This window comes from Pieris brassicae, chromosome 8 (genome assembly GCF_905147105.1).
Source record: "Pieris brassicae chromosome 8, ilPieBrab1.1, whole genome shotgun sequence".
NCBI lineage: Eukaryota > Metazoa > Arthropoda > Insecta > Lepidoptera > Pieridae > Pieris > Pieris brassicae.
This window is the reverse complement of record NC_059672.1, coordinates 1949387-1966165: the sequence shown is the minus strand read 5'-3', so window position 1 is coordinate 1966165 and position 16779 is coordinate 1949387. Positions and strand designations below refer to the sequence as shown.

General features: G+C 33.5%; 1 protein-coding gene across 2 annotated transcripts in view; it reads left to right on the top strand.

Moving 5' to 3' along the window:
* The window catches only part of LOC123713471 (neuropeptide CCHamide-1 receptor), a 132741-nt gene that overhangs the window by 65790 nt on the left and 50172 nt on the right, over positions 1–16779 (top strand). For both annotated transcript variants that reach the window (XM_045667149.1, XM_045667150.1), the window contains exons 2-3: positions 1335–1529; positions 6153–6379. In XM_045667149.1, the coding sequence (XP_045523105.1) occupies positions 1345–1529; positions 6153–6379 (412 nt within the window). In that variant the 5' untranslated portion in view covers positions 1335–1344. The remainder of the gene's footprint in view (positions 1–1334; positions 1530–6152; positions 6380–16779) is intronic.

Below are 16779 nucleotides of genomic sequence, written 5' to 3'. Positions count from 1 at the left end.
GCGGTCGTTATCGCTATTTAGTAATAGTATTAGATGGGGCAGGTGTGATGTACATCACGATGGTTTTAGTGATACCGCCGCTTATGGACACATTGCCCGAAGGCAGCCTTTCAAGAAGGAGCCTAATTTGAATTGGTTCGGAAATACCTTAGTGGGCAGCTGGTTCTAACGTTGTCTATTAGAGGTCATCCTGCTGGACTTATATAGTGAAACTCCTACAGTAGACTTGATCTGGTCAGTCCAACGAAGGTCACCTTCCGCACGGTATAGTGCCTTCTACCTTTGCCTGCACGACAAGGCGTTCTATGGAAATAAACAAAACGTACTTTACATAGAAATCTCTCAAATACGTTAAAAGCCAATTTAGAGTTCAACCACAAACACTTTTCCACCAGATTTTTATATGTTATCGACTTACGTTACACCAATACGGAATTCATAAACTAAAGTATGTAATTATTATTTTTTAATTCTGAAGATATAATAGAAGAGTACTATGAAATAAAATTTCGTTATAAAAGACCAGTTAGTAGCTAGTATATACTATATATATATATGTATTAGCTGCCCCCGAGAACTTCCTTCCTCCTTAATGTGATTTTACTTAGCCTAACTTTTTAGTACATAACATCATGAAACATTTTGCGATGCTACTCCAGAGACTGTAAGGTTTACGGGAATCAAAACTTTTTAGGTTTTTCTGTGAATTTTTCTCTATATAAACCTAAGGCTTCGAGTCAAAAGTTTTTAATTACAAACAACAAATAGAACATAGGGGTTGATGGTAGAGGGGTGAAAATTAAGGGTTGCAGTTTTGTATGCTGTATCATAAACAAATTAAAATAAAAACTAAAATCTATATTTAGCCCAGCCCACCCTTAACATTTAGGTCGATTATAAATAGATGTTGTCCGATTCGAAGACCTAACCGATATACACGCAAAATATCATGAAAACCGGTCGAGCCATTGCGAAGGAGTTTGATTACAAACACCATACTACCATACACGTTTGTATTGGGATAACAAATTTAATTTTTATTTTTTGAATTTAATTTTCTTCGGCTTTCGCCATAGAGACCATTACTTATAAAAACTCTTTTAATTAAAGTAGTTTTTCGTATATTTATATCGAATTGTGTTTACATTGTTATAAACAGAAACATATCTATGTGTTATTTATCGATAGATTTTAATTGAATTACAATTAGAATAATTTAGTTTTTATAAAAGGGTTGAAACTTTTTGTCGAATTGTATTTCAGTAGCCGAAAGTGTATGAAGTTTACTCAAATTCGAATTAAGAACATCTGCTCATTTGTTTTTTTGTTCACAGATCATGCAAAATGGATGACTACAATGACAGCCTCATTTTCAACGACACAGAGAGCTATAAGCCGTACTCGCAGCGACCAGAGACCTACATAGTACCCATACTATTCGCGTTTATCTTCATAATCGGCGTTGTGGGCAATGGGACACTTGTTGCCGTGTTTGTACGGCACAAGGCTATGCGCAATGTTCCAAACACGTAAGTTAATATACATTCATGTACGGAACTTCTAGTATAATCTTGTTTATGCAAATGAGAGTCATAAAGGCAATACATTTATTTTTATCGTTTTTTGAAGTGAAACTTCTTTATCGGCGTTGGAAAAAAATTTACCGTCACATTTTTCGGTTACGCGTCACATTGTTCCGTTACGCGCCATCTTTTTATTGTCCTTACCATGGTTGATTCGAAGATATTCGAAGCCATTAATAACAAAAATACATAATAACGATAGCAATGATAGTAATAATTATATTACAATTAATGAAATTCTGTAATAATCATAGTAATTAGGTAAAATGTAATAATTGTATTATTTGTATTCATATCTCTGATAATAAAAGCCTTTTGTTAAACTTTATCTAATTTAACTTTATTTAACCAATTTCTGTAAAGTTGTATATATTAGGTCCTTACATATGAAATTGGGGTTTTGTATGGGAGGAAGAAAAAGTCGAATATTTTTAAATATAATATATTTAATGAAAGTATGAACCATTGTTTTCTTCACTTTTGCCATCTCATAGGTAGTTCATTGATCCCTTTGCTAAAAAAACCTGTCGAACGGGAATCAATAAAATCTGTGAAGGCGATTTCATTCAGAGTTAAATTTTTTCCCTTGCAAGAAACTGTCCAAATTAAAAAAAAATGGTAATCTGTTGGAGCAAGGTGTGGGGAGTACGGAGGATGTCTTAGGCATTCCAATTGAAGCTCTTCGAATTTGGTAGACGTCTGTTGTGCAGTGTGTGGTCTAGCGTTGTCGTGAAGTAGCAGTGGCGTGGAGCGATTGACCAGCCTAGGTTGTTTAGCCGCTAGCTTTTCCATCATGGTTTGCAATTGTTGACAATAGACATCAGCCGTAATAGACTGGCCAGATTTGAGAAACCTGCAATGAACAATACCGGCACTAGTCTACCAAACGCTTACAAGTAACTTTTTGGGGTTAATTTTCGCTTGGGGCAGGATTTGGCTGGCTGGCCAGGATCTAACCATTGCGCTGAGCGCTTCCGATTATCGTAAAGAATCCATTTTTCATCACAGGTAATGATTCGGTTTAAAATACCTTCATTATTGTGCCGGTTCAGTAATGTAACGCAGCAGTCGACGCGCGTTTGCCGGTTTGCTTCAGTCAATTCGTGAGGTATCCACTTTTCAAGCTTTTTAGTTTTCCCAATTTGCTTCAAGTGAATTAAAACAGTTTTATCACTAACACCGCAGCCTGCAGCTAACATGGACGTGGTTTGCGATGTATCCGCTTCCACAATAGCCTTCAATAATTCATTATCAACTTGAGTCTCAGGCCGTCCACGGGGCTTGTTCTGCAGGTCGAAATTTCCAGAACGAAATCGTTGGAACCAAAAATGAACTGTGTTTTCTTTTGCAACATGACCGCCATACACATCATTCACCCTTCGAGTCGTTTCCGCAGCACTAGTGCCACGGCGGAACTCGTACTCGTAAAGCGATACTTTAAGGTTTCCATTTTGGAAAAAGGATTAACACAAACAGAAAAAAACATGAATGACGGTCATCGAAGCACAAATACACGAGTACAAATTTGAATTTGGAATTCCTTACCAAAGAGGAGAACATCGTGATTAAAGTGGCCAGTACGAAATACGCCCATTTCATATGTAAGGACCTAATAGTAGATCATTCGTAATTAAGAAGTTTCACTTCTTACGTGTACTACACTAGTACATGCACACATTTTCTTGTTTTATATAGCAAAGCACGGCTCACCAAAGTGATACCGCCTAGACACACTCACATTTCCAGAAGGTTCGCAAGTACATTGCCGGCTTTTTAAGAATTGGTAAACTCTTGAAGGACCCTAAGTTGTATTGGTTCGAAAACACTTGGGTTGCTGGTTTTACATAGTAGTACGTGGTACGCAATACAGTAAGTACGCGGGCTTTGATAAAGAATTGTTTCAAGTAGTGCTAATGTTAGTGGCTAAGCTAGTGAAATTCGACACGAGTTCGTGTGAACTCTGTGGACTAATGTATGGGCAAACGGAAAAATACACATATAAAGTCAAAGTCAAAAATCATTTATTCATATAGGTAATATAATGTACACTTATGAACGTCAAAAAAAGAGAAATATACATTAAATGCTTGTAATTTTACATTTACTGCTAGTTCTCAAATCAAGGGCGAAGACAGGAAGAGAAGAACTGGCAATAAACTCTCCGCCACTCGTTTTAATCGTTTGTAAGCATTGTTTACACCATGTTCCACATGACATTAGCAGGAGGCATGGTGAAATAGCACGCACTTACATTCTCGTGTGTATGGCTAGAAGTCGTAGTTAATAGAAACACACAAAGATCCTAACTATAATATATGTTTATATATCTATAGATTAGATCAAGTTATCATATAGAACTTTCAATCAAAACACGCATTTGTGTGATTTCCTAAAACTATTCCACAAATTCATTTCCTTGATAACATGTAGCATTCATAACATATTTCGTGATTATTACGTTGGTTGCGTGCCGATAATAATAAAATCTAACATTATACGTTTGCATACGTTACTAGGCAGCGAAGGCTGCTCACACTGACTTGGTACACCAGGTACAGAAATCCGAGGCCCAGAGGTTGTAGCACCACTGTGTTTTTGACGTGACAACGATTTTCGTGTCCCTACTTCTCTATATTCATACAAAATATCTATCAAACAAATAAAATTACAACTTTCTTTAGAAAAATGCAACAATTCCATCAGTATTTTCTTATGACGTTGTCACGTTCAATTATCGTCAGTAAACCGACTTTACAGACAACCGATTTTTTTTTTAAGTATGGGTTCTGGTAGTATGTAATTAAAAGGAGACTGTTGGTTACTTTCAAGCGACCTTTGCCAGGCAACCACTGTCAGTTATAAAAAAATCAGATAAGCTAAGCATGAGGCAATGCAAATGTTAAGACTAGTTAGTTATTTGGACAGAAGTAATGGAACAAATCAAAGCAATTAAAACATGTAAACACTGATCAAGACAATATTAAAGAAGGCACACGAAAAAGAATGTATCTCCTTTCCAATTAAACATTTATATATGTGTATATATAGTGATATATTAGTTTACATTTCCCTCGTGATTGTATAAGACCCAAATAATAAGGTAGGGAAGCTTTACAAAATTTCCAAAAAAGTTTCCTCTAATAACTTCTGTCTAGACCAGAAAATTATGGTAAATTATAAAATCGTCAATTTATTTTATGCAAATATTTTTTTCAAACATTTTTATTTTGAATATTTCTTACAACTTACATCAAAAGTTCATAGTGAATTGTAACGCCGCTGTTATACAATTAGCTATTAACTGATTCTTTCGTAGATAATTTTCAAGATTCTTTCCAAATGTGCCTTTAACTATACTACTAACTAAAAAGTTAGGCTAATAATAGATTTCGGTTAAGGAAAATACACCAATATAAAGATAGATGACCGCGTATCGGACGATTGTGATCGGAGATTCGTCATGTTTTGAACGAATTATTAACTATGAGCAGACACTTCAACATCCTTTTAGTATTTCGATTCTAAGATAAAATATTTGTAATATTGTAAGGAATAAACTCATACAGACATAATTCAATGTTAAAAACACCCAAGAAGTAAATCAAGAGGCTTGCTCAACAATATAAATCACTTGGTAAACAAAATACGCCGAACAATTTTATTATCGGTAGCATTTGTTTTGTTTACATTCAGAGAGATGTAAACAATAGATTCATTTCAACAATGTATGATAAATCTTGTTGGGTTTATATATCAATCAATTAGAGTCAAAATCACCATGAAAGTGAATACAGCGAGAAATGTTCATATGTCGGGAGTGTAGCAAGTGGAGATCTGTGACTATTTCGGGATAACACCTACGTGTGTAGATATTACGATGGTATGTGTTAGTATGTCTTAAACCGATGTACAGAATGCTATGAGGTTGAAGTCAGTTATTCTTTATAAATTCATATAAATAAATAAAAAACATGTATGTGTACTTATGTACTTGTGTTAGAAGTTATACATCTTTATATTTTTATTTTTTTTATATTTCTCCTTATTTTACGTTTGTAGAAAAAACTATAATAACAATAGAAAAAAGGTATTTAATACATTGAAAATGTATAATAACGCATTATCTAGTTAAATAAATTATATTGAAATATCACAAAAAATATTTCTACATAATTGAAATAATGAACATTTTTCTATTTTAAAATGTTGACGGTTTTTTGTGACGGTGTGCGTGCGGATCGTGAAAATGTACTCTCATCGTTTTTCCCTAACACGCCAAAATACGTATAACTTCAAAAATAATCGGTGGCGCTACAGCGTTTTTAGATCTGAGCCTCAGGTTTCTGTATGTGTTTTATCATCATTTGTCAATCTAACAGGCAAGCAGGAGATCATCCTCTTTTTGGAGTGATTATAAAATGCGCAAATAGACTGGAAGTCCACAGGACTTTGTTGGTGCAGCGCTAGGAATCGAACATACGACTTCATATACGGGATGAGAGTCGCACACTTAAAGTACTAGGCCAACACTAAAAAAAAATTGTGTGAGTTAAAACTGAATCATTTCAGGTACATACTGTCGCTGGCACTGGCTGATCTTCTGGTCATCATCACCTGCGTGCCCTTCACTTCTATCGTCTACACTCTGGAATCCTGGCCCTGGGGTGACACAGTATGTCGCCTTTCGGAAGCTGCTAAAGATGTCAGTATTGGAGTATCAGTGTTCACCCTGACTGCGTTGTCAGCTGATCGGTATTTTGCCATCGTGGACCCATTAAGGAAGCTTCATGCTACCGGTAAGTTTAGTAATGTATCTATATGGTTATTATTTACTAGATGACCTGATGAACTTCATATATATATGTCAAAGTTTAATATTTTTTTGAAGTTATATGTGTCGCTTGTCATCAGTTTGGGAGATAACCATTTTGCCTCTGCCAGTAGCATTAAAAATAGCAACGAACTGTTCTGATTTCACTTGAAGTTCTGCCACACATGGTTGTGCTGAACTGCTGACATATGGTTGTCCAAATTTTAATAGCTGAAGCAGCGCGATACTCCAACAGCTCACAATAGTATATTCGAATGGGTGTAAGTTGTATTTAAGATGTAATAAGATTTCAAAATCGCTTCCTCTCAAGAAGGCGAAGACTCCTTCAAGCCCTCAATTATCGTAGTGAGCCTGCCCGATAGCTTTATGATAATCCCACCACCTTGAACCTTTGATCATATCTGTAGGACTTAGGTATTCGTTGGGTTGTTAGGTTCTTAGGTATATTTAGTTATTGAGTGCACATACTTGTTAATACATACATTACATATGCTATACAGATACTCCTGACATTTATTACATATACATTTAAATACACATACACGTCTGGCACGCTGTAAAACTATAAAAAGATCGAGATTTTTAAAATAAGAACGTCCTAACTAAAAAGATTATAATAAATTACCTTTAAAAGCGCCCATTGCGAAAAATTTTGGTGTACATTTATATCGAATTTGGGTCCCATACATTTCTCAGTACTAAACCGCCGTCGGCTTTGAGTGATAAATTGCATATTGTTTCCATCTCTTGACTGCTCTGGGGCAATTTTTACATTTAATCTATAACACCTATTCTTTAAAAGTTCATTCACCCCTTCAACCGACAACGAAACGTTTTTTGTACCAATAATTTTAAACTGAAAATAATTATGGAACGGCATCAATTCAATGCGTTCATCTTAAAGGCTTAACTTTGATTTTGATTATGGTTAAATTAAATAAAAGAAAAAAATGCTGTTTTTTTTTTGGAACATTTGGTTAAGGAGTTGGCGGGTTAAGAGATACCACCGGTTGTTAAGAGATACCACCGCCCATGGACACTCATACTGCTAGATGGCTGGTAAGAATTACCTAAGTTAAAGTGGTTTGGAAATACTTTAGTGGGTGAAAGGTGATGTCAAAAATACCCCGATAATCTTTGAACTACATCATCAGAGTAGCTTAAGTACAAGCATATGTGGATATTTCAAATCGTCAAAAAAATTTAATTAATTAATATACTTATCTTATATATACCTTATATACCTAGGTAACACTGAAGATTTAATTTTATTATTATCAGAAGCAGTAGTTATGCATACAAAGATAGCAGACGTTGGGAATATATACGTACTTATAAACCCATTTACTTACATGACTTAATGTCCTATAACCCTTAGATGGGGCAGATGACGTCCATACTGCGTCTCCATGGCGTTCTTGAGCCTTGTATTTCACCTGCCTTTAAGTCTTTCCGTCTCTCTTTGCCTCATCTGCAATTGTACGACGCCAGGTTCGGGCCGGCTACCCTTCCGGGTTCTTTGCGGGTTTTAATCAAGTGTCTGGGGGACACTGAGGGGATATAATTGGAATATCTTCGAAGGGCCTATCCATCCAGCAACGCTTGATCTGCTGTCTTGATCAGGGTGTATCGGCAGTACTCCTAAAGTTGCTCATTAGAGACTTCTCAGCCAGTAGATACCCAGAATTCGTAGAAAAAAGAGGTTGACGAAGACTTGAAGTTGGTGCCAGAAGTCGTTAGTGACCTTCCACGATTCTCATCCAGCACAAATTTAACGTTGGACCTATATTTTTATAAATCCATTGAATTGTATGACTTGTTAAATAGGCAGAAGTTGAAAAATAAATGTCATAAGTTTCCAGATTGTGTATAAATTGCTCTATTTAACGAAATAGGTATAACAGTTAATTTTAACAGTAATGTGCATGAGTTAACTGTTGTTTTCATATGTTGCTATTATCGTTAGTTGGTCAACGGTCAACCATTATTTTGACTAAATAAGCGCACGTCGTAAACTATTTTTATAGATATACTAACAGCGTTCTAAATATAAAAGGATATTTATTTTAAGCAAGCGTTTAGAACTTAAAGCTACTCTAAATACAATAACATCAGCCGAAATATACTTCCTTTACAATAAAATCGCCAAATGTATAGAATTAAAATTCAAAATGTCAATAAAGAAACATATTAAATGCTTCTAATTTTACATTTACTACCAGTTCTCAAATCAAGGGCGTAGAACAGACGGGAAGAACTGGCAATAACTCTCCGCCACTCTTTTAAACGCCAAGTTTTTTGTTTTACAAAATGTTTGTAAGGAGGTGCAACCATTACACCATGTTCCACATCTTTAAGTAATTGATAGTTAATAATAAAAACTAAAGATTTGTCCTCTACCAGCAGTAGGCATGGTGAAATAGGAGCAAACACTTACATTCTCGCGGGAACAACACGCGAATACATAGGTGAAATAACTAACATCACCGCATATACGAATTCGAGTCCGACCAGTCACCACAAGTTCACAAGTATGGCCGACTATCGGCCCCCTCTCTATATTTTGAGAGAGACAACCGACCCTGAGCCTGACCCTGACCTACTCTGAGAAGCGTTATTTACGCGTGTCTTGCGCATTGGCGGAATTCACAAGAAATGCATTATTTTTATAATTAGTTATGAAAAGATTTAGTTTAGTTTTTATTTGTTTAGATTATGTTTTTAATTTATTTTTCATATTAATAACTTTTCTATTGTATTCGTATTAAGTTACTGTTAATATAGAAAAGGAAATACTTAAATATTTTTTTACTTGGTTTTAATAAATCACGGAATAATTGTAATCTTGTTGGATTGATTTTGTTACAACCATAGTTCTGTCATGTAATATTTCTATAAGTATAGTTATATAAGTTTTTTGTATTGTATACATAACTTTAAATAGAAAATACTTTTTTGGGTTGTTCTGTCCACCAGGACGTCGAATATATTTAAATAATTAACTTAAATTCTAAGGTCAGTGACATATACACTATAGCATTGTAACTATTAAACCATTAAAATTGCACGCAAAACGTCACAAACCAATTGAAACATTGACGCTCCATAGATAGCCGATGCAAGACACCTGTTCTTGACGAGAATTCTCATTCGAATACAGGATATATTCCTATATTCGAACAAGAATTAAAGAAGGATGATGTCTGATTAGCACAATGTTTGTTATGCAGAATTCTATATTTTTTAAATTTAAATTAAATATTTTTTTAGTAAGAAGTACAGCTGGTAGCGAGTTTATTACATTTGGAATATGATAGTCTTATGTTTTTTCCCATAAAGATTATTGTATTTCGTTTTCTACGTGTTGAATGGTGATAGTTCGTTTTAATTCAATTTAATTTAAGGTAATTTTCTTTAAAGTAGTTATCATTTAATAATCCTACATTTTTTCGTCTAAGCCATATAGCAATGTCTAAGTATTCGGCAAGGTATTTTCCTAGACTTAGTGTAGTGAATTTGGGTACATAGGAAACCTTCCAAACGTACATACAGAAATCTCGAAAACCTTTTAAGGAAGTCCTAAACTAGTAATATAATATTAAACACTTCAGCTGCCAGCCCCAAGGATCATGTTTTACCATAAAATAGAGTGAAAAGTTCGTGATTCCGGAGACTCTTTCCACAATTTACAACTTATTGAACTTTTCAACCCCGTCTCAATGGCATAATGAATTTTATTAAACGTGGGAAGATAAAAGTTCTTTATTCTTATTGACGATAAGATTTGAGACACTTTTTACCAATGATTTACATTTAAGAGTTTGATTTATTACCGCTTTGGTAGCTTAGTTCCTGAGTTATATTCCGTGTGAAATAAAAATAATTTTGAGTAATTAGGCACGGAACGCTATTATTTAAATACATGTAGTATTTAAATAAAAATGAAACACTATCTAACTCCATCTCCATCGGACGGTCGCAAGAAAAATAACAAGGCAAGCACTCCCTAAATACCAAAGTTTGCCTTTAGAATCAATCAGAAGTTCCTATAAAAAATCAAAAGAAGTTTATTTTATTTACAGATAGGTAGACCATCAGTATATGTCTGACGCTACCTTTCTAGTAATAATTATATTTAGATTAAGTTGAAATTTATTTTAATAATAATGACTTATTTGAAAGTGTTAAATGAGATATTTTTTTAACTGCTCAATCAACTTGGCATGCAAATTTCGAAATATGGTAACAATCAAATTATTTATGTCAGATTACGTCAGAATGGTAAACCATACACGGTATGTTAAAAGTACTGTATCCTTAATTATAAGGTCGTACTTATAGCCTAATAAAGCAATTAATACATAATCTAAGTGCAAATCTAAATGAGTTTTCATATTTCCGCGTGTTGCATGGAATTGCTAGAATAAGAATATTTGCAAGAGCGTTCTAAGATGGAACAGATCGTTCACGGAACATTATTATGTATGAAAAATCTTTGCATAGACAGTGGTGTTGGCATAGATAATAAGAAATATATTTTTAGAGATTAGTACTGCATTCTAGAATGAAATTCAAATATGAAAAGATTTATATATTTTGCTTGGTCTTTGAACAGTTCAAGAATTCAAAATCATTTATTCATATAGGTAACACAATGTACATATAAATATATATGAAATGCTTCTCATTTAACATCTACTGCCAGGTCTCAAATCAAGGGCGTAGAACGGAAGAGAAGAACTGGCAATAAACTCTCCGCCACTCCTTTTAATAGCCAGGTTTTTTTTGTATTACACAACGTTTGTAAGCTGCAACCATTACACCATGTTCCACATGACATTTTAAGTAATTAATAATAATAAAATAAATTAAAAATAAAAGATTTGTCCTCTATCAGCAGGAGGCATGGTGAAATAGTAGCACGCACTTACATTCAAGTGGGAAAAACAAGCAAATACATAGTCAAAGTAACTAACATCACCGCATACACGAATTCAAGTGCATCACCACATGTACCACCCGTTCACGAGTACGATACATGGCCAGCCATCAGCCCCGTCACCATATTTTAGGGAGAAAGACAACTCGACGCATGGACGCCGCCACAAGTAAAAGTATCGATCATAATTCGTTTAATTTAAAATCTCTCAACTAGAGTTAAATTCTTAGTGATAAAGCCGTAAAGGCCTCAACTGTCACAATATAGTAATTGTCACTGACATCCTTACATACAGATGTCATTATATTTTAAGTATATCTGATATTTGAGAATAATGTGATTTTAACAACGAAAACGCGTAAACCTCCGCTTCTCCGTCCGATCTTGTGCGTCCACAGTCCCTAGGCTTTTTGATTTGTTTACGCTGTATTAAAGTTTATGGGTTAAAAATTTAAAACACTACTAAACAAGCCTTTATCGGTGAGGGGAAAACGCATTCTTTCCCATATGGTAACAATAGCACTAGTGTTTCTATTCTGTCAGAGTGAAAGACATACCTCTTGCGACATTATAAATACGGAAGAATGTACGCAATTCACGCCAAAACAGAGGATGGTTTTAATGAAATGTATGAAAAGTCAGATGAAAAATATATTTGGTATTTTGTTAGCAGAAGTATGCTTAACTATCGATGTACAATGTCTTGTCTCATGATTATTTTGTTTTTCTCAATTGGCAAGAAGCCGACTGTGTCTGACGATCGACGTCTGTAGGTCGGTCTAAGGTATGTTGGTTGTGTCTCGCTAAAAGTCTATGTTCTTGAAATCTTTGTTGGAAGTTCAGGAAAGGTTTAACGGTGAGAAAAATGTATAATTGTAATATTAAACAAACATTTATATATTTATTTCATATTTTTACAGTAACTTAATTCTAATAGAATAGAAGACTTATTAATATAAAAATTAAACTAAAAACTTAAAATCCGAAAAACCTTTCTATACCTACCTTTATATTCAGGATGAGCAAGACACGCTTAAATGGCAGCAAAAATAATTTAATTTTCCCAATTTCAAATCCAGCTTCAAAAAATATTGTCTTTAGTTTTTTTTGTATATGTCAATCTTCTGTATTTGCAATGAAACTCCTCCTAAACGACTGGTTCCAGTGGATTCGAGAACGGTTCAATTTATTTACAATTAGATATTTTTGTTTGTTTTTTTAGTTTGAATTTTTTGTATTTAAGACGTTTGTACAGGATGTCTGTCAAGTCCACTAGTAACAAATAAAGTTTGATCCGATTTGGTGTAATTTTAACAATCATACATTGACTAATGAATAGATCTTTATTAACGTGCTATATGAGAATATATCTCGTGATGTTTACTTAGCCTGGATGTTTGCCAAATCTCCGTAGATAACTGAATGGAGCCCCGAATGTTTTGGGCGTCATTTGTTTCAGTAATGATCACTTTGGACTGCTGCGTAGGCGAAATTGCATTTACCGTTTACGCTGCCTTGCCACGTCTGTCATTCGAATTTCAGACATCCATATGAGAATATTTTTTTAAATTTATTTCTAAACATTATTTCGTATAATATTTTATTTTTTATAATATTCGGTTTTTAACACACAGTCTTCAAAGAAAACATTTTTTTAACCGGATTTAAGCTTTATATTATCATAAACTTATAATTATTTACATAATTTTAAATTTTTCCGACGTTTCGCGTGTTTTCAGCGTGCGTGGTCACGGTGAATGTGTAAAAGCTATGTTAACCAAAGACAATAATACCACACAGTCTTCAGTTACACACACAATTACACACCACACCCTACATGCATTCTGTCTCATATTATTGTTAAGTCTGGAAACCATATAATGTGAATGTGTGTTATTGTTAAGTAAGCAGTAAGGTTTCTCTAAACAAAAAATAATTATTTCATTCAGGCGAATGAACGAGACTTTAGAACACCAAACGGTCGCTCGGTCTTTGCTCCCCGCAGTTGCATCACAATATTAAATTCGACTACATTAATAATTTTATCGTACACACAATATTAGAGTTTGTGATAGATAGTCTAATTCTTGTAATATAAGTAAATTGGCTGAAATATAAAGAGAGATTTAAGATGTTTGATAATATTTCCAAAACACATACTTTCTCGCGGGCGAAAGCGTGTATATTTTAAAATATTTTTTTTTATATTATATAATTATTTTCTTGTATTATAAGAAAGTTTTATACAACTGTGTGTACATGATATCAATAAACACTTACAATTTGATTTTCAGCAGTTGAACTGCAGATTATTCGTTCTGTTAATGGCCATTGAAAATTAACAGCCACGAACATATTTTGTTTTAAATTGCCTCGTAATTTCAGTTGTAAAAACACATTTAAATGTACGTTTAGATAAATATTCTAAATTATAACAACTGTAGTGAAGCATTATTTATAAACTCCATCTCTTTAGCAATTTTCTGGTTTCTCAAATGGCTGGTATCTGCTTAAAACTTGTATAATTAAAAATTTGTCTAAGCTGAAGTCCTCGAACCATTCCGCCTTGTCTTAAGTTTATCTTTATATCTCAAGGGACAAAAATATTTAGCAAAATGCTAATTTTATAAAATAGTGAGTGATCCCGGGATTTATATACTATTTATGTTTAGTTTGAACTCGCATTAGGCAAATTAATAAGTTAAATTGATGATTTGTACCTTTTTTGTTTTTATTGTTTAGAAATTTTATGTTCACCGTAATTGCCTATTATTTTAAAATAAAGTAAAGTTACTGATGAATATATATTATACTAGGGGACCCGACAGACGTTGTATTGCATAATATTTCAAGTGATAAGGATATTAAACAATGTATGAATGTGCCGACTGCAGCGCCATCTGCCTTGCTAATTTTTTACTGAATATAAACAATCCAGGTCGCCACAGAAACGCATACAAAAAATTATTTAAATCGAACCAGCTGTTTAACAGAAATTCAGTGACATACATAATATGATATGATATGACTTACCAGAAATAAATTAAAAAATTTTTTAGATTTTCATTGCTGTATGCACAAACATAATTGCCTACCTGAAAATAAATATTGTATTAACAGAATCGAAACACAAATATCAGAGTACGCCATTAAAACAACGCTAGCTACGAAAAATTCAAACATATTTATTAGTACTGAGATGTCTCGATCGTACCAAGCAAAATACATTCGACTTTCGTTCTATACTTATTCTATAAATATCTTCCGTTACCGATGTATATCGTCAAATCACTGTAATAAAACCATTCAGTATTTGAGAAGTAATGAAATTCATTACGATATTTGATAAATAAAATATTTTAACAAAATTGTGTGAAAATGGCATTTGGACCAGACAACTAGATCCAACGTTACGGACGGATGAACGATAGTTTAACGGACCGTTATAACTGGAATAAAAAGGGTATTTCTGATCTACTACGTGGCCATTTATTATCGTTTTATTTTATTAAATAAAAAAGTTATAACACTTTGCAAAAGTATACAATTTAGTTAAAAATACATCTTGAAATCGTGAGTTCAATTATCGGCACCATCATAAAAGTCATAACAGAGTTTTGTTGATAATAAAATTTGATTTTTATATGAAACAAATGCAAAGGGAATTGAATTAAATTAAATTAAATAGTGTTTTAGTTCGAATTATTTTGTTACCATGTTGTTGTTATGTGTTAAAAGAAAACCGGCGTAGCCGTAGTAATATACGTTTAATTAAATACCTTTAATTTTATCAGTTTTATCAATTTTATCAATTATACCTTGAAGGTATGATTAATTATGTTTTAATTATGTTCGACGTCCTGGTGGATAGAAAAACTGTGCACAGTTTGTGTTTCCACCACATCAACTTCCTTTATATTAAGAACACTTATACAATAAATAAATATGGTATCAAGACTGTTGAATTATAATAACGTGACTGTATTGTCACATCGAGCTTTGGTATGGTGGCCTGAGCGTGCAACTCTCATCTCTGAAGTCGTAAGTTTGAACCCTGTGCGCCAATGGAGTTATCTATGTACGCCTATAAGCCGTAAATTCAACGGTGTATGTCAGGCATATGTGTTGCTTATTAGAAATAATCACGAAAAATATTCAGCGTTCAGAGGCCAAGGGTTGTAGCGCCAAAGGATTTTTATCGATTGTCAACATAACAAAACAGGTACGTAATTTAGGATCTCTTCCGCTCGCTTACTGCTGACGATGTCCAGCAAGGAGAATTACCTAGACCTTAGTCCCCAGGTTTTTTGATACCTGATTGGGCTAGCATGTTGAGCTGCCCCTTGGTCTCTATTCCTCGATTTTGCTGGTCAATTTTATGTTTAAGGTCGCCACTGCTACTCTCTGGAGACAAATTGTTGAACGCCTCTTGTTGACATGCAGATTCCATAGAATTGACATTGGTATAATGTGTTCTTTAGGGGATACGGTTCATCCGTATTCAGCACCACATTCCGAAAGCGTCGATCCATTTTTATTGGTTCGGCGCTATAGAGTAAAATAGAGGAAAATTTAACAACTACAGCGACCTGAGCTTTATATTTACAAACACTCAATAATTTATTATTTAATTTACAATATGTACTATTGTTGGGAGTGCTTTTAAATTATTTATTAAGCACGAGCAACCACGTAAATGTATTAAAAACCGTTTTAGGATTTAAGAGGAAATGCCTCGTTTTTCAATAGTTCTTTATTAGCAAAAATATTACGTACTTGACTCGAACTCTGAATGCACAGAGCAAAAATCTAAATGAGCGATAAATTTATTACCACAGAATAATTGACAATGCTCAAGACTATTATCATTTGAAATGCGATTGCAGCAATGACGCTAAAGCTGACACATGATGTTATACGTCAGTTAATAACGGAATATGTAATAGACTATAGAAGTCCTACGCGCCTAAAAAATAATTATGAAATATCCTTAAAAAAACTCCACAGAAGGGAATTTTAACATAGAAAAATTCATTTTAACTGGTTCCTTTTTGTTTTGGGTTATTATTTTAATGGAATAATAATCTATGTATTAAGTACATTAGTATTGAAATGACATTGACATTCGGAATATTAATATTGATAAATTATACAACAATTACAAAATAATATGTAAATATTGTATTGTAAATTATGTTTCTCCCAACCCTTGGTAGCTGATAAATTGTAATTGAACTCAAATATCTAAAACAATCTATTTATTGATATTTAGTTAACAACGGATGACAAACTTAAAATCTTGTATTCAAAATACTGTGATATATTTTGTGTACACGAAAAAACATTTGGTTAACTTTACAAATTATTCAGACAGATTTATTTCAGCATAACGAGTCTTCGAAAATTAAAAGTTAAATATAGAATTG